Raw genomic sequence first — 25,892 nt, forward strand, 5'->3', positions numbered from 1 at the left:
AACGTGATAGAGTGCGTAAGGCTTCCTCTAGAAGTTCTAGCAGATCTAGAATGAGTGAGTTGGATGTGGATCCTAATAGTACTAACGTAGAATTAGAACCTTCTTCAAGTTGCAGCCGGCCTCCCCGCACCGAAGCCGAAGATTCGCCTTCGGAGGCGGTAGCTCTGAAAGCCAAGAATCGTTCTATGGATCAGAAGATTCGTCAGTTGGAAGGTAAGGAGAGTGTTAGTGATCAGTGCAGTGTCCCCAGTGTTGTGGAGGGTGCGTCTGACGGCTCCTTAGTGCCTCTAGGCCTAGACCTCTTCCAGACTCCCAGTTCCAGTGGAGTAGGAAAGTCGAAAGCCGCAGGAGGGCTAGGGAGAGCCCCCACCGGTCAGGCGTCCCCTCGGCAGATCCTGAAGTACGCTCCCAGGCTGCCTCGGATCGCTACAAGAAGGAGCTCCTACGCCAATGCTTCTCCTCTTCGTCGTCTCCCTCTCCGAAGAGAGGTTGGAACTCCCCGGATGCGTCGCGCCCGTTGAAGAGGGCTTGGAAGGCTCCCTGCAGTCCTTTGGCTTCTAGTCCGGAGGTTTTCCCGGAAGAATCGTCGGTGGAGGCGAAGAAACCCAAGATCCTGTGATCGTTCTTCTTCTCGCGCTCCGCGCTCGGCGCCTGCTTCCGAGGAAGAACAAGAAGATTCTCCTACGAGAGTACTCGCGGGACTTCAAGCTCAGATCACGGCGCTAGCAGACTCTCTAGCAGTTAGATCACGTAGGAAGAAGGACGTTTCTCTTCCGATCAAGAGATCTAGGCGCCGCTCTTCAGAGGATCGTTCTCCTTCATATGGGGAGGTTTCGTATGAAGGTGGCTCGCGTGAGCGCCCTCGCTCGAGTGAGCGCCCTCGCTCGCAAAGTGAGCGCCCTCGCTCGCCTGGCTCTCTTTCGATTTCAATACGCCAAACATCGGTAGGACGCTCTATGGAGAAAGAAGTTTTTTCTCAGATTGGATTCCCGCTTCCGGTAAGCGCACTGCACCTGCTCATCACGCGATTTCTTCAACTCCCTCGCGTGAAACTTCTCCTCAGCAGCTCAAGATTCTAGAAGGCGCCCTTATACAAGTAGGCGTTCTTCTTCCAGATGTCACTCTCCTCGAGTGTCGGATCGTGACTTCTCTCCTGACAGGCATCTAGAGTCTGGTAGGAGTCGTGTGCATGATAGACGGCCTACTGTTAGCCGCTCCCCGCAAGGTAGGCGCCAAGAGCCTACTGCACATAGATCTCCTAGTAGGCGCTCGTCTCTTTTAAGGCGTCATACTCCTGATTATTCTCCTAGGGGCAGACAACAAGAGTCTTTCAAGCGCCCTTCTCCGTGTAGGCGCGCTCCCGCTTCTAAGCGCACTTCTCCTGACCGTTTGTCTCTTGGTAGGCACCAGGAATCCCGGAAGCGCCCTTCTCCAAGTAGGCGTCGTTAGTTTTGAAGCGCCCTTCTCCTGAATGTTACCCTCTTGTTAGACGTCAAGAGTTCTCGCAAGCAGCCTTCTCCTAGTAGGCGCATTTCGCCTTCCAGTCGGACTTCCGTTGATCGTACGCAACTGGACAGGTATGGAGAGCCGCGCAAGCGCTCTGCTCTCGATAGGCGCTCTTCTCCTGGCAGCCGCTCGCCTCAGGATAGGCGCATAGAGTATAGTAGGCCGCTCGCCTCCTCGTAAGCGCCCTGTGGATGTTTCCGAGGATTCTCGGAGTAGGAGCCCTACCTCTCCTTCGGCTGAGATTCCGTATACCTCGAAGAGGGAGTATCATCGTAGACTTCCCAGATCTTCTCATCGTTCTCCAGTGGATGTGAACTCTTCTAAGAGAGGGCGTTCTCCAACCTCTCGCTCAACTCCGGCTAGGATCCCTTCGTCACATAAGGATCTTCCGCGCTCGCCTCGAGAAGACGTCCTAGAAGGTTGCGGATGAGGAACCGAACACTTCTGCTGCTGTCTCTTCTTACAAGAAGCTTACAGAGCTACTTTTACAAGTTTTTGGGGATTCCCTTACGCCTACGGCTCCTCCTCTCCTCACTCACTTTTTCAACGGCGAAGACAGCGAAGAGTTCTTCTTGTGTGAGGATGAAGCCAACTCTTTCTATTGAAGAAGGCACTGAGGAGTTTTGGTTCCTGGATGGCTTCCAAAGAAGAAGCGGGGGAAAACGATGTTCGCTTTTCCTCCTTCGAAGTTATCAGGACGCGCTGGTTTCTGGTACGAAACAGGAGAGCCCTTAGGATTGGGTCTACCGTCTTCGGCTGATTCGGATTTTTCAGCACTGGTAGATTCGACAAGGAGAACTGCCCTTAACTCTGCTAAGACGACTTGGGCAATGAATGAATTGGATCATTTGCTCAAAGGTATGTTTAGAGTGCTAGAAGTATTTAACTTCCTTGATTGGTCGTTGGGAGTCCTAGCCAAGAAAATTGAAGTGCCAGAGTCAATTTCGCCAGAAGATCTTATGTGTGTTTTGTCTTGTATGGACAAGTCGGTAAGAGACGGAGCGAGTGAAATCGCCTCCCTTTATGGGGCCGGGATCGTGAAGAAGAGGTCGGTTTATTGTTCCTTCTTAACGAAGTCGGTCTCCCCATGCTCAGAGGTCTTCTTTGCTGTTGCTCCTCTGTCTACTCAGTTGTTCCCGAAACATCGAGTGCAGGACATTTCGAGGTCACTTTCGGCCAAAGCCACCCAGGACCTTTTGGCACAGTCGGCAAGAAAACCTCGCCCTTCCTTCCCTACCAAGGCTAAGAAGGAAAAGGCAAGTGTTCGAGAACCCTTTCGAGGGCATCTTCATCAAGAACCTCCTACGTTTTAGAGGTCGTAGACCTTCAAGAAGGGGTAAGACTTTCGCCAAGTCTGTTAAAGCCCCCAAATAACTTGCAAGTCCTTCAATCAACGGTGGGCGCCAGACTCTTAGAGTTTGCAGAAGTCTGGGCCCAAAAAGGGGCGGATCCTTGGACCCTTTCTATTTTGATGGTAGAGGTTACCTCATCCCTTTCGTCGAAAGACCTCCCTTGACGGCCATCCCAAGGGAACTGACGGCCAGGTACAGAGACCCCATCATGAATCAAGCTCTCCATCTAGCAGTAGATCAGATGCTGGAGAAGGGGGCTATCGAACTAGTGACAGACCATCATTCATCGGGCTTCTACAACCGCCTTTTCCTAGTTCCGAAGTCCTCAGGGGGATGGAGACCGGTGTTGGATGTAAGCGCCCTGAACTTCTTCGTAGAAAAGAAGAAGTTCACGATGGAAACGCCTTCATCAGTGCTGGCAGCACTTCGTCCAGGGGACTGGATGGTTTCCTTGGATTTACAGGACGCTTACTTCCACGTACCGATCCATCCTTCCTCGAGGAAGTTTCTCAGATTCATGATGGGGGGGAAAAAAAAATTTTTCAGTTCAGGGCTCTGTGTTTTCGGCCGGGCTCTCGACGGCCCCTCAAGTGTTCACGGGGATTTTTGAGGGAATGTGGCTCAATGGCTTCATTTGAAAGGGGTGAGGATATCCATGTACCTCGACGATTGGCTAATAAGGGCCAATTCAGAAGATCGTTGTTTGAAGGACTTACAAGTAACTTTAGAATTGACGAAGGCTTTGGGACTTCTCGTCAATTTCAAGAAGTCATCACTAATTCCCGAGCAAGAGTGTGTGTATCTCGGGATACAGATGAACTCTCTGAGTTTTCGGGCTTTTCCCTCGCAGGAAAGGATAGCCCGAGGATTCGAGAGAGTAACAACCTTCTTAGGGAAAGAAGTATGCACAGTGAGGGAGTGGATGAGTCTGCTGGGGACGCTCCTCTCTGGAGCAATTCGTTTCCCTAGGAAGGTTGCACCTGAGACCACTCCAATTCTTTCTTCATCGGAATTGGAGTCGTCGTTCTCAGGATTTGACGTTCTCCCTGTCGTTATCCCAGGACATCAAGAAACATCTCTTATGGTGGACAGATCCCAACCTCTTTGCGAAGGGACTGTCTCTTCAATCACAGACCCCCAACCTGGTGTTGTTCTCCGACGCGTCGGACATGGGGTGGGGTGCAACTCTGGGAACCAGCGAAGTGTCAGGTACCTGGGTGGGGGACCAGGTAGCCTGGCACATCAACAGAAAGGAGTTGATGGCTGTGTGGTTGGCTCTGAAGGCTTTCGAGCCCAAAGTCAGAAGATCGGTAGTGCAGGTCAACGCGGACAACACTACAGCTCTGGCATACATCAGGAAACAGGGGGGGGGACGCATTTCCTTCTCCCTGTACGAGACAGCAAGAGACCTTCTTCTGTGGGCAGAAGAAAGAGGAATCAAGCTTCTCACCAGGTTCGTGCAGGGAGAAGGAATGTAAGAGCAGATCTCCTCAGCAGGAAAGATCAGGTCCTTCCCACAGAGTGGACCCTTCATCTGGATGTATGCCAGAGCCTGTGGAAGTTATGGGGCAGGCCACACATAGACCTCTTTGCCACGTCAAAGAACAAGAGGCTGGATCCTTACTGCTCTCCGATATCAGATCCAGAGGCAGTAGCAATAGATGCTCTTCTTCTAGACTGGAACGGACTCGACGTCTACGCGTTTCCCCCCTTCAAGATCCTGGGGCTAACCATCAAGAAGTTCGTAGAGTCCGATTCAACGAGAATGACCTTAATCGCTCCCTTTTGGCCGGCCCAAGAATGGTTCACAGAGGTACTGGAATGGTTGGTGGACCTTCCCAAGATCGCTCCCGCTAAGGAGCGATCTACTCAGACAACCCCACTTCGACAGGTACCACAAAAATCTCCTCGCTCTCAGTCTGACTGGTTTCAGACTGTCCAAAGTTTGGTCAGAGCGAAAGGCTTTTCAGCAACAGCTGCTAAAGCAATCGCAAGAGCGAGGAGACCTTCCACCTTGCGTGTATACCAGTCAAAGTGGGATGTCTTCAGACGTTGGTGCAAGAGGAAGAACATTTCCTCTTCCAGTACCTCTGTGACCCAAATTGCGGATTTCCTTATTTTCCTCAAAGAAGAATGTCATCTGGTTGTGTCAACTATTAAGGGATACCGCAGTATGTTGGCGGCGGTATTTCGGCATAGAGGCTTAAATATATCCGATGATAAGGACCTGCATGATCTTATTAGATCATTTGAAACCATTAAGCGTCCTCATGTAGTACCGAACTGGAATCTAGACGTAGTCCTACAATTCCTTGGATCGTCTAGATTCGAACCTCCTGGCTTAGCCTCTTTCAAGGATTTGACGAAGAAGGCTATCTTCCTTTTGGCCCTAGCTACAGCTAAGAGAGTGAGTGAGCTCCAAGCTATTGAGGGCAATGTAGGGTTTAAGGAAGATTCTATGGTGTGTTCATTTCTTCCAAGTTTCCTGGCAAAGAATGAAAAACCCATCACGCCCTTGGCCCAGGAGCTTTGAAGTTCGTAGTTTATCTTTTCTAGTAGGGGAAGAGCCTGAAAGAACTCTTTGCCCTATGAGAATTATGAAGTATTTCCTTAAGAGGAAGGAACAACTTAAGGCTAATCAAGATGTGCTTTGGTGCTCCGTAAAGGACCCCACTCGGCCCATGTCGAAGAATGCTCTTTCCTTTTTTCTGAGAAGCCTTATTACAGAGGACATGTTGCCTGTAAGGAAGATCATTTTAGACTACTGAAAGTGAAAGCTCACGAGGTGAGAGCCATCGCAACTTCGCTTGCATTCAGAAAAAATATGTCTGTGCGGAACTTGATGGAGGCGACTTTTTGGAGATGCCAATCGGTTTTCGCAAACCACTACCTACGTGATGTAAAAATCACATATGATAAATGCTTCGCCTTGGGTCCTTTCGTATCGGCGGATTCGGTGCTGGGGCAGGGAGCTGAACTTATCCTGTGTAAATTTTTTATATGCCCTATATTTTATATTGTTGTTTTTGGTTGCTGAAAGAGGTTGCAGGAGGCACCTCTTTTTTGTCGTAATATTAACCCTTTGTATTTTGGTTAGGTGGTCTGGTGGGTTTTGGCTCCTTGCAGAGGTAGTGGTAAGGATCTGTTAGGTAAGCGGACAAGGTCCCTCTAACAGCATCCGACTTGGATTCTACCACAATAGGGGATCACATATCCCAGTGGTAGATCCGAGAGTCTTTCAGCATCAGGTCACGTCCTAGCTGTAGCTCTCCAGGCAATGCAGACTCAGAGATAGTATCTATGAAGTCTTCATCCTGAAAAGGTGAGAACCAAGGTTTTTATATCCTACAACATTAGTTGTTTCCCGTCTTACCTGTATTATTGAGCTGTCTCTTACCCTCCACCAAGGGTGCCAATCAGCTAAGTATATATCTGTCAGGGAAGTTCATGTACAAAAATGATATTGTTAAACTACAATAAAGTTTTGTACATACTTACCTGGCAGATATATACGATTAATGGCCCACCCGCCATCCTCCCACTCAGGAGACAGGTGGAAGAGAAAAATCTGACAAGCTTACGGGAGTGGTTCGTACATCCGCCACCCAGCGGCGGGTAAGGTAGACCACCTGACCTACCTGTCGCGTGTGCCGCGAGATTTGAAATTCTGTCGGGAACGTCGGAGACTATAGCTAAGTATATATCTGCCAGGTAAGTATGTACAAAACTTTATTGTAGTTTAACAATATCATTTTTCAGCATTTTTTCCTCCTGTAAACATGTATTGTATGGTTTTCTTTTATTTTCGTTATTTACTCTGTTATTAGTTAATGTGGTTTATTTAAAGTTAGGGGACTTTTACCCTTATACTATTTACAGTGTGTTTTTCAATTTGATTGTAGGTAATCTGTATATGTTTGCTTTCATTTACCCTTTGTTTTAGTCTATATTTCAGATTTTTCCAGGCAATGTCTAGAAGTAGTGTAAACAAATTCACATTTTTTTTTTTATATTGAGCTGAATTTGATTTGTATCTTTGGCTTTTTAGCTCATAAGGAGAGTAGCTATGTTCAGATGGGAATTTGATACCTTCTGTTAGTAAGCTTTAAACACAAAGTAGTAGGTAGTTAATTTATCGTAGGATTAAACCTAACTAAAAAATAGTTTTCTTCTGAGGATGGAAAAAGAAACCCACAAGGTTACTGAGTATAACTTGTGTACTTATTAAGTATTTACATAGTATTTTACTTAAAACATGAGTACTTTCAGGCCCTAACTGTGCCCTTTTTCGAGAGATGTGAAAGTGATCAAACTGGGTTAAGGCCCAGTTTGATCACTTTCACATCTCTTGAAAAACGGCTACACTTGTTCCCTGAAAGAACTAGAGTTTAAAGTAAAGTACTGTGTAAATACTTACAAGTAAAGAAGTTATATTCAGTAACCTTGTGGGTTTCTTACAGTAGAATTGTTACAACTTTATGTTGAAGTTAGATTGATGTTAGGATGATCATACTTTTGCTGTAAATATTTCAGAGAGCTCAGACAGAAGCAGTAACATTTTTAGGAAATCAAGACAATGGCAGAACATTGTATGCAGTACCTGGATTGGATTATATTGCTCATGAAGATGTTATGCCATATATAGCTGGAGATAAAAAGCCAATTCGACATGACCTTTTTGACAAGTTCCTTCAGTATCATGGAGAAAGAGGTAGATTTGTATTTCTAAGGTTTGTTCACATCTGGGATAATTCTATGATTAGTAAATAGTGTAGGCTGTTTCTCTTGTAGAACACTCCAAAAAGTTACTTTAGGTAATTTTGTTACAGCGAACAAGTTTGATCCATTTACTGACAGTAAAAGAGTGTGAGTTTCATAGATTTTATGTAACCTTCAGAAAGTACAAGCACCATGCAGACAAAGATCAAATTTAAATGGCCTGGCAGATGAGATTGCCCAAAGAAGGAATTCCTCTTTGGCTCAGTATTACCTCTTGTATTATCTCCAATTCATGTTGGTTTCAGTCATTTAATAGCTTGTTTTATTTTATGATTTTATAATACTGTACTGTAAATAATTGAGGGATTCTGTGCTTTCTCAGTTTCATACAATTAAGTTGTAGCATTTTTTTGAGCTAAGAGATGCAACCTACAAGTGTAAAATAGAGTAGGACCACTATAAAGTATCAAGTGTTTGATAGAAGTGCTACCAAGGAGAATGCTCTACCCCTCGACCTCTGCTCTAGTATATAGTAATCAGTCCCTCTCACACTTTCTGATGACTGCAATTCAGTGGAGTTGTGGTACTCTCTTGTTAAAAGGAAAATCAGGGTAATGGCAAATGGCCTTTTTTTTTTTCAACCAGTGCAGTTCTAACTTTAACTTCCAAGTGAGCTCAGGGTACTCAGACAGAAACTGGATATCTATTATTCTTTCCTTTTTTTTATATTTCTCATCTGATCTCTTAATTAATGTACTGTTAATGACTACTACAAAGGAAATGATCAGATTTTAACTGCACACTAGTTTTGAAGAAGGGTAGAGTTGATTGGCATGACTCTCTGAACTAAACTTTGTTTTTCTGCCTGTAAATATTGCTTTCAACTCATACATAGAATAAAAACTATAGATGACAAAGTTCCCAAAAGTAATAAAAGATCACAGATGAATGGGATTCTGATCGTAGGCTAGATTCATGTAATGATATGGCAGAATTTTGACAAAAAAAGTTTTAACTCTTTTGCTTATGACAGTCATGACAGTTACGTCTGTGGGCACTGACAACGACTCGAGCAGTAAGCATAAAAAATGTTTATGGTACCTTTATTTGTTCACAGACTCATAGTATGTCCAGCAATTTGCATAGTAGAAGACTCGGTGTTGTTTCATTTTCCAGCTGATTACTTATTCTATACAGAGGCATAAAAAATACCCCCAAAATAACTATTATTATGTAGGTGAAATATTGAGTATGAAATTACAAGAATCAAGAAAATATTACATTTCCCCTCAAAAAAAATGTAAAAAAAAATAATCACGATAACTTCTTTGTTTTTTGTCTACACACCCAGGTAAATTACCTAGATATAAATGCACCCACATGACACTCACAAAAAATGTACATACCTTTTTATGGTCAGACATTTAACTATGTAGGTGAAGTAATGAATAGAAATTACGCGACATGTGAAAATTTTGCCCTTTCCCCCATAAAATAACTTGGCCAAAAAAGTATTTGCTATAAAGTCATCGATTAAATATTTTTTTAATCAGCATAAAAAGGCTTTTTATGCAGAAATATTTATTGTATACTGCAACTGAATTAAAGGGTACCATAAGTTTATGAATTTCTAGGTATATGTCAGTATTGGCAGTTCCTGTTTTCTTTCAGATCCTCCTTTTGGTCCCAGAGAAACACTAAAGGCTTGGCAAGAGCGTAATCATCCGTGGCTCGAATTGTCTGATGTCCATAAGGAGACTACAGAAAATATTAGGGTCACTGTAATTCCCTTTTATATGGGATGTAGAGAATCACAAAGCACTAATGTTTATTGGGTAGGTTTATAGAGGTAAATTTATCATATCAATATGTTAAGAGTGTTTACATAATACATGGCTCATTTCTGTACTGATAAAATATTGCTATTATTCAGTAGTTCAGAAAAACCACTGGGTCACACTTCTTGACCCATAGTGGTGAAAATTGGAGGAAGATTAAGAAGTTAGAAGAGACACTGGAAGGAGTCATAGTTCTGCCCTTAGTGTTGATTACACTGTACTGTACACACCAGCTCCTATGAGTAGCTAATTAGATTAAAAATCAGTTTTATGTATTTATGGTGGTTTCATGTTACCAGTATATTGCTTGTCAGTATTTTTTTAGAAATTTAAGTGAAAATGCTTGCTTTGAAAGGTTACCAAAGATACTTATATCTTTGTGACATGGGCAACATAAATCTCAATGTTCTTATATTTCTGCTGATAATCCATTTTCTGTTCCAGTGGCGTTACTGTATACGTCTTGAAAACTTAGGAGAATTAACAGTCCAGTTACGGGAAAGACATTGGCGGATTTTTAGTCTTTCTGGGACTTTGGAAACAGTCAGAGGAAGAGGTGTTGTTGGTCAGGAACCTGTACTATCATCACAGCAACCTGCTTTTCAGTATTCCTCCCATGTTTCATTGCAAGCTCCCTCTGGACATATGTGGTAAGGGTGTTTTTTAATAAGTTTTTATAAACAATTTTCACTGTAAATCTCCTATTCAGAGACACTTCATTACTAAATGTCTGAGTGACATAAGTGTTGGTTATCAATGAAACTAGTGTATTCTAAAGTACTGTATAAATTCATTTGGATTAGATAGCCATAAGTGTCAATGCATGACAAGACATGCCAGTAGGGGAAGCTACATAGCATGATGCATTTGCAATTTTTTTCAGAAAGGGAACCCAAAAGTAAAGTGGCAAGAATTTTTTTTAGACAGTACAGTAGTCTATAATTTTTTTGCTTGTTTTGGAGGTAATGAATTCCATTTTCTGGCAAAACTGATACCTTTTGTATGGAGATCTGTGTAGAACACATGAAATCATTTTCCATCTTGATGGGAACCATTAAGGTTTTAATGAATTGAAAAACATTAGAATATATACAAACAACAAAGAGCGTGGGAGCAACAGTAAAACTCATAAGTTCAGTGTTTATTATTTCAACAGGCTCCGGGTTATGTATATTTCAGTTTTAGCTCAAATTTCTGATGTTAACAGTTTGGAAACAAACTGTAAATATAAATCAAGAAGCTGATTGCTTCATTTTAGCTGTACTCCAATATAGGCTGGTTCATATGGATTCAGATAGTGTAAACCTTACAAAAAAAATATTTATTAATGATTGAGGCCCTTAAAGCTATTTTACTTGCTAATGGGAAATGAATTGTGTTGAAGTAGGCTGTTATGCAGTGTATTTGTTACTTTTGTGATAATTCACTTTCTTTTCAGGGGAACATTTCGTATGGAGAGAGAAGATGGCTTTACATTCGATTGCCGGATCCCTCCATTTTCTTTAGAAAGTAAACAAGAGGACACTACACAGCCAACAGGCATAATGTAACTCTGGAAACTACTAATAGTACAGTATCTAGTTTGAATACTGTCTGTTGAGGATGAATTAGAGTTTTTCTTATTTTCATGTTACACTTGTAGATAACTTTCATTCTTATTTACCTTTGGTGGTATAATTGTTATATGCTAGGTGCTCAAAATATTCAAAGACAAAATAGTCTTGTTTGACTTTTTTTGGAAAACTGCATGAAATGCAATCTTGAAGGTGCAGGTCAGAGGATTGAAGCTTCCTATAAGTTATGGATTGCTGCAGGTGACTCAATGTGAAGTAATGCAAATTGTAAAGATTCCCCCCCCCCCATTTCTGTCAAGAAGTATGGTTGTATTAATTAATGTAATTTTTATGAATTAGTTCAGTGATGAAGTCAAAAGTTCTAGTCTTTCAAAGGGCCCACCATAATGAATTGTTCTTAAATGAGAGGGGGTAAAATTAAGAACAATGTAAAGTTCAAGAAGTTGGACAATTGGGTTTGGGAAAGTAAAAGAAATTAATGAAAAGGAAAATCAAGAAAGAAATGAAACTGAGGTGAAGGGATGCTGCAAATAGCATTTAATGGAGACTAGTCTCTGTGAGCTTTCTTACAATGGTGGTTGTGGGATAGATGTGAGGTTAGTCGTGTCACCAGAGAAGCAAAACATGGAGGAAGATTTTGGATGTCAGAGATGTACAAGAGAAACTAGGGAAGAGACCAGTGGTGAGGGATGGGTCATTGTGGATTACAAATTGAAATGATTGGATTTTTGGTAATTGAAACCTTCTTATTAGTGAGCAGGTATGAAATATTCAGCACCCCTAATAATGTATAGCAGGTAGAGTTATTGGCCAGAAAGTGGAAATTTTGAATTTTGGGGGGATATAGAATGCAGAAATGATTGAGATATATGGTGTCCAGATGCTTGAAAATAGACCAAGGTGGTTTTAGCATGCAATGAGAAAAGATGAGAAAGAAGTAAGTCATGAAAAGTGCACGGCTGAAGACCTAAACCATTGCAATTAGAAGTTGAAAGATGCCGTTTCATTTCTAAAACCTCAGTTAGAGGGACAGATGTAAAAAAAATGATTAAATAGTTGGAGAAATTGTGGCAAACATTTTTTCTTACAGCATTATTTTGCAACGGAAAAATTAGTCCTTGGGGTAATAAAATAATTTTAACACTAACAGAACAGTGCTGCCTTTTTGTGGAAGAGATTGGAAGCAAGTTGAGTTATAGTGTGCTTTCAAGCCTTGCTTTATAGTCAGGTGCATACTTCCTTTGCATTTTATAGATTGTAAAACCATTAGGGCTTCATAGTTTTTACTAAATGCAAAGTCATGAAGCTAGTGACAAAGGCCCACAAATCTGGGAAACCATTTTTTATTTAACACTACCTAGAACTGGACATTGATAGTTTAACGGTAGTTATTGGTCTGTTATGTTACTATCATCTTGATATAGATGGCCTGAACCATATATATTTACCACTTTGTCAGAACCTTTATTGGCAATTATCTTTTTAGTATTCTTTCAGTAGTCAGAGAACAAATTTACCAGATTTACCAATTCTTCGAGCACTGCTGCTGCTAGGGTCCAGTGCCGTTCACATACATTCCCCAGGTGGTAAGTTCTTGAACGCTATGTTCCTGGTTCAGCGCACCTATTGACACTTGCAGTGATTAATTTCCACCCAGTTGTACCCAAGGAAAACTTGAATGATTGAAATTTACTTTTAAAATCCCTTCTTGGCTCTTTCACGGTCAAATACAATTGATGTGGTATTTTTCTGCATACAGTAAAACTACTTGCAGTGTCTCTGCACTTGTAGAATTCCTTGTACAGCATATGAACGTGTTACCATCACCAGTATGTTAATCTTAAGAGGTTTTTCAAAAAAAATTTCCAGTAAAACATCATGGTTTATAAAAGACAATTGTATGCAACATCAGATGTTAACATGAAAAGGTCCATACGTAGTCCATATGATAAGACTAAATTTCTAAGTATGACTAGCTTTGTCTAAAGACTAAATTTCTAAGTATGACTAGCTCTGTCTAAACTTAACTTATACTCATGACCAGCTCTGACACATTTTGTGTAATTCCTATGTGATAAGTGGCAGTATCCCATAGGATAATGGAGTTTCAGAGGAAAAATAATACTTAAGATTAAGACATTTTTTTCTTTACACAACATTACAGCAACAGTTCATAACTATGTTACTGCTTTTATTTTACTCCCTTCCACATTGAGTCCAAAAAGTGAAACTGCCACACTTTTTACACCAAACTTAGTTTAGTATGCATTTAATTATATACTAGTTGTTCCAAAGTAAATACAGTCATTCTGCTGAGTAAACCCTGCAAGTGTCAAGAACTTACACAAGAGATAGTGTTAACTGTAGGCTTGTCACTGCAAGGCCTGTCTTCGGAGTGCTGGTGTTCCACATTTGTTAACAGAAAGTTGAATTTTTTGTACACTGAAAAAATAAAATTGTCTTGAGGTGAAATGAAATGGTGTATGTGGTAACATGTCTGTTACATTATGTAAGTGTCATTATAAGTAATGGTTACATACTTAAATGGACCAGTTGTGGAATCATGCAGTTTGTTGAAGGGATTTCAGAAAATACAAATCAACTTTTGTTACTAAAATCATTTGCACCAAGTATGCTAAAAATAAGATTTTAACTCTTAGAATTGAGCATTGTAGTGGATGTGTACGAATAAGCACTTGTTAAGCAAGTAAGTGTAACCTAAGCTTGGCTGTAGATAAGAGCTTCATTTGCAAGAGAAATGACTTGGCAATACAATTAATAATTAGAATTGAGCAGGAAATGAAGAATAAAATTTCTTTTCAGGGAAAAGATATTATTACTATGGGTATGAATTGGAGTAGTAGGCAAATTGAAAAACTAATTTTGAGTTGCTCTAAGTTTTCATATAAGAATATTGGTACAGTAGTATACTTTTTTTGTTAATGTTGCAGTAGGTGCATCCTGACTTGCAAGATTATCTGAATGGGAGTGAATAGCATTATTTTTTCAACAATTGTTCTTCACAGGTTGGGATACAAGTACTGCATATTGGTATCTGTGATAGCTGTTGTCAACGTAGTTAACTTGTACTACAGTATTTGGTTTCTTTAACTTATAATTTATTTCCTACAGTGGTTTTTGTCAAGGGGAAAGAAGTTGTTCCTGTGTGCTCTCATAGAAATGTAAGTACACTTCTAGAGGTACATTGCTTTAAGTCTTTATATGTATTGTACAGCACTTGCTGATAACTTGTGTTATAAGGAATGTTCCTTGGATGGTAGGCTTTAGCAAAGTGCAGTAACCAGAACTTTCCTCAATCTTTTTGAAATCTTGATTCCTTGGTTGTTAATGTATATTTTTAACAATACCAATTTTCATGTTCCACAAGTCACTAATTACAAGGAGATATTTGGGCTTATCATGTCAGAAGTATTTCTTTATTGTACATAACTTGTATTAAATCTTTACTAAAAGAAAACAAGTAGTATTAAAAAGGTAATCGTATGTAAAGTATTCTTGTATATAATCTTCATCTTGGAATTTAAAATAAATTATTCCGTCAAGTCTTGTTCATCCTTGGGTTGGTCTTGTTTTTTTGTTGTATTCATTCAACTTATAAAACAAAATATTTGATATAAAAAGAAGTACCAACTTTTTATATCAAATATTTCCATTCAAGTTCAATTTGCAGTTGCAATATCCCTAGTTAGGCCACTTCTAAGTTTTAAAGATGAAAGAAGCCTATAATAACTAGTGAACAGGTTAAACTGACAATTAATATTCTAATCTCACAACTCATGTTGGGCCGTTTATGAGTGTTCTTGACTGTTGGATATGCTGAAAAATGTTGAAAATTGCATAATTTCTTTCATGGATTTGTTGCAGTATTTGTTGGTTGAAATTTGGACACTCATTAAAATTGTTTCTTCCCTTAGGGATAGAACTAATGCTTTTAAGTGAGGATGGGAGTGTACCCAGCATGATAACTCCCACTTGATCTTTTGGTGAAGTTGTGTGAATTGCTACTGTTGTCACCTTTCCCATGGATGAACATAGCTTAGCTTTTATTGGAGTGGAATGGAAACAGAATTTAGGCCAATGGCCTAGCACTGGGATCTACAAGATTTTTATTTTTTTATTTATTTTGTATTGTGTGGTGTTAAGAGTTCTTCCTCTTATGAAGAATAAACAGGCACAACATGAATGTAGGTCTGGGGTGACCTTGTGGCCATTTCACATCAGCTACATATGTAGATCCTACAAGTTTTGTTCCCATAAGGTAAAATGTCTTCTTCCCCGTGTGAGGAATGTGTAGACTGGGCTTCTCTTCAGTGGGAGAGGTTTCTGAAGAGGAAGGGTGAGCAGTTTCACTCATGTCAAAGGAGATTTACCCCACAAAGTTGTTCGATTATGATGGATCCTTTTTTCTGCCATCTTGTGTTCCCAAAGGTGAAGTCCCCCTACTCAAGAAACAAGGCTTTTAGTGTGTAAAGGTATGTCCACACGATCGGGCCTGATCGGCGGACCTCCCCTCTAATGGGCACACTTGATGGGCAAACCATCAAATTGCCTGATTGCTTGAGCTTCAGCCCTGGCAGAAGTATGTTAACCGTATAAATTTCTTTTACCGAGCCATTTTTTCCACCATATTCTCTTCTTTTTCATCACACACAAAGCAATTATCATGCTGTACAATATCTCCTTCTTTGCGGTAGGCACCACGTTTATCGTAATGCACTGAACACACTACTGGCATCGTTGGGCACGCCCACCTCTCCATCGCCTCACCAGTGTGGACAAAATTCACGGTAAGCCGCCCCCAAGAATTTTTTTTTTTATTTTGCGGACAAATTTCACGGGTAAGCCCGCCAGAATTTGCCCATCAAACCCGGAGCATGCCAATCAGGCCCGCTCATGTGGACAGGCCTTCTAGGGTTGTGTTCCTTCTGTTGACATCTTCCTCCACTGATAATGGTGAGGAATTTTCATCTTTTGATTATCTTGAGAAAATTTAACCTAAAGTGAATGTCCCATGTCACCTGTCCTTTGCTTTTCTTGTGGGAAGAATTGTTTGTGGTGGTAGCGCCTGCTTTCCCAGAGCATTCTCTTAAGAGAAACATCTAATTCCCTCTACGTCTTGTGGAAGTTCTCTTCAAGTGGAAAGCTAAAAATCAATACTCGATTCCAGGTTTTTTTGTTTCTATGGTGTTTTTATGTTGCATGGAATCAGTGGTTATTCAGCATTATAACTAAAGGCTTTACGTGACTTCCGAACCACGTTGAGAGTGAATTTCTATCGCCAGAAACACATCTCTGGCCCCTCAATGGAATGCCCGAGAATTGAACTCTCAGCCACTGAGGTGGCAGGCCAAAGATCAAACCGACCACATCACCGAGGCGCTTCAATTCCCAGGTGTCTGTTTCTGAGTAAGTTATAATAGGTAACGGCTTCAGAAATATCTCTAAATTCAACATCTTTTTCTCATCTTGCATGAAGCTTGCTTGGGTCTTCCAAAGTAGGTCAGTGTGCATAACTGGTGCCTTATAAAATATTTACAAGAGGTGGTGTTCACTCATTAGCATAATAATCTGATAAAGGCAAAACTTGGCAGTTTGCCAGCTTATAGTCTCATCTATGGAGTTATGGATGGCCCTCAAGACATGTCTGTTGGTCCCTTGGTGACAGCTTGTGCGCCATTTTGGAGAACAACTTCGGTCATAGAGTTCTCTTACCTGCAGCAGATTGTGCAGTCTCCTTCCCTAACCTCTTTAAAGACAGGACAGATACCACTCTCCAGAAGACACGGACTAATTTCGCTTCAGTGGGATTTGTTAGCCTGTTGACTAACCTATTCATTGGCGGAGAGAAAATCATAGCTTTCAGCTCACCCTAAAAATGTCTCACAGTGTCTTGCTATCTCTGCCTTTCAAACATCTTTTTGGCTGGATCTCTGACTTAACTCAGACTTTTCCAAAGAAAAGTATTTATGAGGGAGAGAGAACTAGTGTTACAGTATCATCTAGTGTTGGGGAATCTGGATTAGGATCTGCCTACCTCTTTCCCCATTGGCTATCTCATATTGCCACAAAAAAACATGCTATTTTTCACCGGACTCCAATTAAGTACTTGAGAAAATCCCCCTTACATCAAAACCTCAGAGTTGTTAGTTATGTAAAGAGCTTCTTAAAAATTTATTTTTTCTTGTTCTTCATTGGAGAAAAGGTTCTGTTCTGTGCAGAAACCTGGCTGACAGCTTGAGTGCCTTTTGTAAGTGTTCTGGAATATAGAACTTTGGCCAAAGGCCAAGCACTGGGAACTATGAGGTCATCCAGTGCTGAAAGGTAAATAAGAGTAGAAAGGTGTGACGTCAGAAGCGGAGAAAAAGCGGATGAGGTTCTGACTTTTCCCGCTTCTGACGTCACATCAAACAAATTTTGTCAGACTTAAGAATTTAATAGAAAAGGCATTAGAGACGAGAGTTTGCTAGAAATTCCGTCCTAAAAAGAATTTTGTCTTTTTATCTTTAATAATCTTCAGGTCCTAGATTGCCAATTCAATCAAGAAAACTTCCTCCAAAGGAAGAAAACCTGTCCGTCAAAAATCAACACAATAGGAGCAGACACCACAAAAAACAGTGGAAGAGCCAAAAGTAAAGTGATGAAGCAACAGATGAGGGACACCAAGGAAGAAATTAATGAATTAGGAATTTAGAATCCAAAAGGCTGAAGCACAGCTATGGATGATCACTAACTGAAGTGAACAGCCTTGAGATATCGGAGAGAGAGAGAGAGAGCTGGGAAGTTAGCTGCAGTCTGGGTCAACAGGTGGGCATGTGAACACAAGTCAATCTTAGCTCCTTTTGTCTTGCATGTTTTGGGAACATTGCAGCCACTTTGGGTTCAATTTAATCCCTGGGTATTCTAAGAACAACTGCATTTAATGAATAACTACTATTATCACTTCCCTTTAAACAGTACCTTCACTTGTTTAAATTCATAAATACCCTGAAGGCTGGATTTCTAGGGTGAATGAAACAATGTCGATAATATACGTATGAAAATTCTCAACAATCCATCTTCTCATGCACACCTCACAGGAATATTGACTTTGTACTGTGTTATTATGCCAGACTTTACAATAACATGAACAGAATACACAAGTACAGGTATGCATTTATCATGAGGATGTTGAATAGGAAGATTTACAGTGTTTCAATACAATTTCATGAGAAATTCTTGAAGCTTTTAAAATGAAGATTGTCGGAAACTAACTTAAAAGATATTTTCTTTTATTTCTATTGTGCAAAACTTGTCATCATTCACTTGAATCCTACCTATTTGTTAACATTCCTTTAGTGAATAGGATAAAGATGAAAATGTGTTACATTTGCAGAAGAGAAAAACAAAAATGGAGGCAAGTGTTTTAAAAGAGAAGTTCATTGTTATAATACAGACTAACATGCTTTACTAAGACTGAAGTTTTAACAAAAATATCCAATTTTCTGCTATATAAGGATGCAGATGTATTTTTATAATTCTGAGTAAGAATTAATATGGAAAATTCTGTGACACTAAACTATAAAACTGTGGTCTTCTGATATTCAGATATTTACTTTTAAATATTTTCATGGGTTAAAAACCATTGCCTTTAAATACTTCTGGCTCCTATACTGGCCAGTTCCAACCTCACACTGCTGCGAGCAGTTGCTATGCAGGCAGTGTCCTGCATTCCATATAATTGAACAAAACATTTATGAAATCCTAATCACTTATTTAAATTGGATTTTTGATGGCCAGAGAGCAGTTAGGTACATGGACTTTCAATAGTGAAAGGTTAAGGGAAGAAAGAATTTGATCTCATTCCTTCACTGATGAAGAAAGGATTATTTCTAAGAGCTAGATGCAGTAAAGGTGTAGAATATTCACTGATGAAGAAAGGATTATTTCCAAGAGCTAGATGCAGTAAAGGTGTAGAATATTCACTGATGAAGAAAGGATCTAGATGCAGTAAAGGTGTAGAATATTCACTGATGAAGAAAGGTTTATTTCCAAGAGCTAGATGCAGTAAAGGTGTAGAATCTTCATTGAAAAAATTACTGTACATCGGGCAACAAGTTGGAGCTTGACCCCAACCCCTCTTGCTGAAGATCCAGCTCTCTGTAAGTTTCACTAATTGAAAATAAGGCTAAATTTCAGTACAATTCAAAGTTTCTATATACTATTTGACATCTGTCCACCCAAGTACTGACAGAACTTGCATCACTTTGATGCCAAGTAGTTTAACCAGACCAAGTGTCAAAGAAAGATTAGAACACTATTGTGATGCTGTAACATGCATGCCAGCAATAGAAATAACTGGAGAAACAAAAAATATGCAAAAATGTGGAATATGTATAGGTAAATGCAATGAATGAAGAATATAGTAACTTAAATGTCATCAATTAACGAGAAGATAGCAACCTTACTCTCACTCAATTGGAATCACAAAGTGCTTTAGTTTTCAAATTCTTAAGACTGTCCTGATATTACTTTTGTAACACAAACTAAAAAAGGCAATGGTTTTTATGTTTAAACAAAACTATTTACTTTAAATTTCTAATTATGTCCAATCCAACTCTCTGATGAATACAGGTTTGCTATGAACTATGAAACTACTGGGACATGTGTAAATACAGAACTATTCATTAAAAATACTGTAATAGGTTCAGAACAACTTTGAATTTCATACACTGCAGTTTCACAAGTGCAAAAGTTTGCAAGAATAATCTTTTATTTATAAAAGATATTCAATTAATGTACAGCTGGATGCATTAATACCTGGTACACAGTGCGGTACTTGTCAGTATTCTGGTATCAATCATTATAGAAAGTTACTGGGACACCTACATCCCTCTCTGCATTTATTACAAAAGTATTTGCTTGACCATTATTATTTCACCAATATCAAAGAACTTTAAAAAATTAAAGTATCCTCAGTTTAGAAAGTGGATTATTTTAAATCTTAACTTAGAATTAGAAATTTGCCATAATCCTATGAAATCTGACATTGAGTTTTGATGTTTAAAAAAGGAATTACTGACACCATATTTTTTAATGGTTTATAGATTAAGAGTACAGTAGCTTCTGTCAACAAAATATATAATTGTAAGCATACTTATGACTAGGCAACAAACTGGTGTACCAGCTATAATTGCAAACATTCTTTGATTAGATACAGGCACAAGGTGTTTGTTATTACAAACTCATTAATCATTAGGCCCCGTCCACACGGCCAAGCTTTGCTCAGTATGACATTAGAAGAGCAGATACAGCAGAAAAACTTCAGACTTTGCTTCTGATGTTACATTGCACACAGTATGTCAAGCAGTGTGTGGACGGGCTTTAGCATTCTTAATTTGGGCAAACACGGCCAGATGCACAAACCTTAAGAATGGAAAAGAAAACCCTAAGTGCACATTTACCTGCAATTCCATGACAAACTTCTCTCATTCACCTGCACACCTTACTGACATGCTGCTGTTCTTCCAAGGACTTCTGAGCATTATTTTTTTTCTTCAGTGCCATTCAACAACTATTGTTTGTTCATTCTATCAGATTTCCAGCTAACAATCAGCGAGTCACCTCTTTGTTATTGTTATTAGGCTACGTCAGTTTCAATGTCTTTCCAGCATGCTCAGGCTTTACCTGTCATTTTTAATTAAGAGTTTTTCATAAATGTTTAGTCATTTTTCAGCTCACTTAATTCTAGTTCAGTAGCTGGTGTGTTCTCTGCTAATTACCAGACTCCTCGCTTCAGCCAGTGTAACGGGGGTGCCCCTTTCACCTGGATTCTTTCTGTTGCCACTTAGGTACATCGTCTGTGCTTGCATGTTCGTTGCTACCTGAATGATTGTCTGGTTCTGGTAGGTCATCAGAATCTTCTGAAGGGGAAACCCCATAATGTTCTCAAGATACCACAACCACTGGATGTGGTATGTGTTGGCTGGGACCTGTCGCTGTGGCAATTTCGTATTTCTGGCACACAAGAAGCGTCTTCCCCATAGGGTTTGATGACAATATTCTCTTGGGTTATTTTTAACATTGCAAATAAAGTACATCGTGGAATATGCATTACCTAAAGTATTACTACCAACTCTTGCACACCTGGAATTGGAATCCCGGAATTGCATCTTCCTTTTTCTTCAAGGCTTGTCTGCTTCATCCTCTCGCCTATCAATTGCAACTAAGGCTTTATGATTAATGGATACATAACTATTTTTGTAATATAATATTTTAACAAGCCAATTAATGAAGATATGGTCAACACACAGCCTGGATGGATTTGGCTGGTCCATGCACACTTAAGCCTCTTTCCATTTCTCAAATTGGTGAATTTGCTTGCATTTTGCACAAATTAAGGTTATGATTAATGGATTTGCATAAAAACATTTTTTACTATAAAAAAAATGGTTATTTACATATACTCAATACAACCTTTACAAAGTTGCACAATGTATACAAAAGACTAATCAATCTACATGTCAAGTCTACACAAAAAATATTTATAGTACGGTAGTACAAGATATAAATTTAATAGACAAACTACTACTAGTTTTTGCATAAGTTTAGCCACATATCACAAGTATATTGAAGTGTAAAGAAAATAACTTTCAATCAATGTTGAAAATACTAAAACAGGAAAAATTAAAAAAACAAAGCCTCTTTAATACAATCTCTACCACAAAAGTTGCATATAAAATTTTATTTTACATACTAAAGATATTGGAATTAAAACTTTTTTTTTACATTAACCAACATCAAATATCAGTAAAGCAGGCAGTGATAACTGCTCTCAATACCAATTATATAAAACAATTACTAGCACCTTTCTCATAATCCTGAACTTTTTGGTTTTTAAGGTATATGCATATACATTATACCTATTTGTAATTAAATATTACCTTAATATCATAATTTATCATTTACATATATCTAAACAGTTCTACTGTTTTTAAAATATAATAGTAACATGTCTACCATACTGTTCACAATACAAAATTTACAATGATTTTAATAATAGTCATAAATTGGAAAACAAAAAATTACATACAATCACTCTCCCAATCCCAAGTCAAGAGAGCAATGACTACAAAAGCAGAGGACCAATTGTGAATTTAAGGTTCATGGATGACCACTTCCAGACAATGATCCAGAATTTATCGGTCAATTCCTGTGAACAATGCGTATTAAAAGAATCAAGTATAATCACTTCTTGAAACAGTAAAGTACTTTGCCAGTCACAATAAACACATTCAATGCAAAATGTCTCAAAAAAATTACAGCAATTACACAGTTATTCTAGAACTTACTCAACCTTTGAGTTAAAACCAAGAATTTGCCAAACTGATAGTAAGGACTGTAGTTTATTAAAACTTAGTGATCATCCCAAACAGGCCAAATCTCTAAATACCATTTATGAAATAATGAGTGTGTGACTATGAATATCAAGTGAGTATGCTCAGAAGTGAGTGTAATACAAATATCAGATAACAGTGTATAATTTATCCTGATAATTTTGTACATTTATCACTTATTGAAACAAAACCTTGTACAGTTTCAAGAATAGTTACATAACCCTTTAGCAAAGAATCACACAATTGACCATTTAAAATTACAATGCTTACAAAACCTGGAAAAATGGCAAGTATAGTAACCAAAAGCTTAACCACTTCGTTCTTATGTAGCTTATAAGCTCCCAGATGGGCAAAATTGAATATGTTATGGCACAGCACAATTACTTAGTGCTGTACACCATTTCCAGGAATTAAAATATTTTAAATTAAATATTTGTGCTGCCCCCTTTTTGTACAATACATATTTGAGCCTGAAAATTATAAGATTAAGTGGAATGATCAAATGTGGAATAAATTTTCATCACTTCTTGCTATAATGCAACTTATTTACTAGTATTTCTGTAGGTACGGTGATTAAAACATGCTTGTAATAAATTTGATGCTACTTCCACAACACTTGACCTCGACCTCGCAAAAATATCTTATATGTGGATTAAATCATTCAGCTGCTGATTAAATCATTCAGCTAACCCCAAAGCAAACTACCTGTATTATACTTTTCATGCAATTTATCTCAAACATTTAATAAAGCCTAATAGTTGACTTGCTTCATTATTGCTAAACACTAATTTTCATTGCCACCTAAACCTAATGAACATAAAATAAAATGCAGTGATAACATTAAAGGGATTTCTGTCTTCTATCAAGTATAAAATTTGCAGTGATAACATAGTATTTCTGCCTTCTATCAAGTGCAAAAGTTAAAAGTAGCATTACGGCAACTAATGACAAGTGATATTTCAATGCTTGGTTTGTCTCACTTGATAAAAGTATACAGGAAGCTATTTACCCAATGAATTGTTTTATTGCTTGACTAAAATATTAGCTGCAAGAATTGACTAAAAGAATTTAAATGCTAAATACAATTAGTACTTTAAAATGGAAGACAATGTTTAATCTTGTAAAGCAAATTAAAGTCATAAATGCCACCAAGATTTCAGTTACAACTACAAAAGAAGGAAAAGGCCTACAACTTTAGCAATCTATGCTTAAGTTGTAGACAGTGTATCTAGTCATTTTCTCCTCGTATGCAAATTTCTCTTAAGACCTCACGTTATAACAAATCTCTGTAATTACTTCAAAAATAGATAAAATCCATAAAACTCTAATAATAAAGCATATACAAAAATTGTGTATTAAATTATTAAACATTATAGCTAGAAGCCAAAACTACCTCTACAATTGAAAAAAATAATGTATTTTAAAATAATTTCATTTAATAATTAAATTCATATCACAAATTATTTATGGTGATTTTCAAGCCAAAAACAAAACTAAAGATTTGTTTACAGGAACTAAATACCTAAATGCTGCAATCATTTCAAAGAGCAAATTAAAAAGTGAACACTTAAAATTCTTTAGGATATATGAAATATAAGCCACATCTTACTATGATAAAATATAAAATGAATCAACTATTAAAAGATCAGTGAATTGTTTATGCTCAATTATTCGTAACTTAAAACATCTAAAAATACAAAATTTAAAACTATCATAAATATTTATGAATCTGAATATAAAACCACTGCACATGTATAAAAAGCAAACTTAAAAATCCTAATGACCAGACAGATGAACCAAACAAAACTTGTTTTTATGTTCCATTCTATCTTATGACATTACGCAGATGCCTTAAAATTTCTTTACATTAATACAGTTATCTAAAATAAAATAAAAATTGAATATCCACATTAAAAATTACTTCCATATGTACAAGCACTGCTTATTTACAGCACATTAACTCCATACATCTGAAGAGTAACGCTTTTGCGTGATCAGCTTCTTCACAAAAAGTTCAGCTTGGGCTTGATCCATCTTTCCTTCGTTTTGACATATTTTGACAATAAGTGCATTTACATCTCGAGCCATGCTCTTCGCATCACTGGAAATAAAAAAAAAGGACACAAATAACATATAACTTTAACTATCCTTGATCATGGTGTAGCCAGAACTTACGGGCTTACATGTCAAATGTTCCACAAACTAGTATTCAGGGACTGTTTCCTGTGTTTATCAAAAAAAAAAAAAAAAATTTTATCCGAAAAACAATTACATACTGCCAGTTTCATAAATACATATCTGGAGTACTAAAAAGCCACAAAGTTACCTAGGTAGTACTTAAGATTAGCTGCTCTTGTACTAAGCCATTTACTATTCACTGTGTACTGGAATGTATACATAGCGATCAATAATAGAATATACAGAATTTAGGCCAAAGACAAAGCGCTGGAACCTACTAGATTCAACGCTGAAACAGAAATTGATGTTGGAAATTATTGAAAGGCAAAGCAGAAAGAAAACCTCTCAGGTGCATTATGAATCAATTGTTAGGAGAGGGTGGAAGTGAGATGCAGTGCTTACAGAGCACTGCATGAGGTGCCAGCAACATGGCAGTTTATTCAATGTTGTGTAGGTATTTATTCAAGTCATTTATGTTGAATTTGTGACTTGAATATTAGTCCCTACGACTACTAGTGCTCACGCTACTAAGCATCATATATACTGTCAGAAGACAAGGTGGCTATGAACCTACTAAAGAAATAGTAAATGTAAAAATTATTCTTATCCTCCTAATCTTAAGATTCCCGATTGACTATCCCAACTTTAGCAGAAAGTTTATGCATTAAAATACTAGTTTATTTTGTACAAAAAAGGCTAATTGGAGGGGTTGCTGTGGTAGTGTTTAACACTCGCCCCAGTTCTATACCGACACCTTTTATTTAGGTGAGCGAGTCAGAGACTTCTGACATGTCCAATTTAGCAGTTCTCTGGTATCATAGCAATATTTTACTAGAAATAGTGCTAAAGGGGACACATTTCACGGAGCGACACGGCTGAGCCCAGAAATATATTAAATGAGGATACATGTTACTATGATACATTCATATATAAAAAACTATATAAAACTTCTGAATTATATCTTGACCTTTTCGAAGGCAGTTTCTCAGCCTATTCAGGTTCTATTTAGGTATGCACCTACTACAAGTTTGAGGAATGTTGTGCTAGCTGCTGACGACAATAAATTCAACCATATAGGAATAAAAAACAATAAGTAAGTACTGCATGCATTGCATGTGAATGTTTAAGTGGATTTATCTACTGATGTTACACAGACTTAGTTGATACTTGTAGTTTCATTTTGCAATCTCCACAATTATAATCTGTTGTGTGTGCAGGGCTTATTAAAGAAATGGAACTATGTATGTTATTTATTTGGCACGACATATGGATATAGAATGCGGTATATTATTAAATTAGGGTAATAATTTTTCATTATGCAATACAAGATGT

The 25,892-nt window shown here is 38.4% G+C and overlaps 2 protein-coding genes across 2 annotated transcripts in view; one reads left to right on the plus strand and one right to left on the minus strand.

The window, feature by feature from the left end:
* The window catches only part of LOC135205397 (polymerase delta-interacting protein 2-like), a 59,876-nt gene extending 45,324 nt beyond the window's left edge, over positions 1-14,552 (plus strand). The window contains exons 4-7 of the mRNA XM_064235893.1: positions 7,392-7,569; positions 9,249-9,412; positions 9,860-10,065; positions 10,854-14,552. Coding sequence (XP_064091963.1) covers positions 7,392-7,569; positions 9,249-9,412; positions 9,860-10,065; positions 10,854-10,965 — 660 coding nt within the window. The 3' untranslated portion in view covers positions 10,966-14,552. The remainder of the gene's footprint in view (positions 1-7,391; positions 7,570-9,248; positions 9,413-9,859; positions 10,066-10,853) is intronic.
* Positions 14,553-18,031: 3,479 nt separating this feature from the next.
* Positions 18,032-25,892, minus strand: part of LOC135205398 (NADPH--cytochrome P450 reductase-like) — a 33,402-nt gene continuing 25,541 nt past the window's right edge. Inside the window, exon 14 of the mRNA XM_064235894.1 lies at positions 18,032-24,483. Within this exon, the coding sequence (XP_064091964.1) occupies positions 24,339-24,483 (145 nt within the window). The 3' untranslated portion in view covers positions 18,032-24,338. The remainder of the gene's footprint in view (positions 24,484-25,892) is intronic.

The sequence above is a fragment of the Macrobrachium nipponense genome, chromosome 24, assembly GCF_015104395.2.
Source record: "Macrobrachium nipponense isolate FS-2020 chromosome 24, ASM1510439v2, whole genome shotgun sequence".
Lineage (NCBI taxonomy): Eukaryota > Metazoa > Arthropoda > Malacostraca > Decapoda > Palaemonidae > Macrobrachium > Macrobrachium nipponense.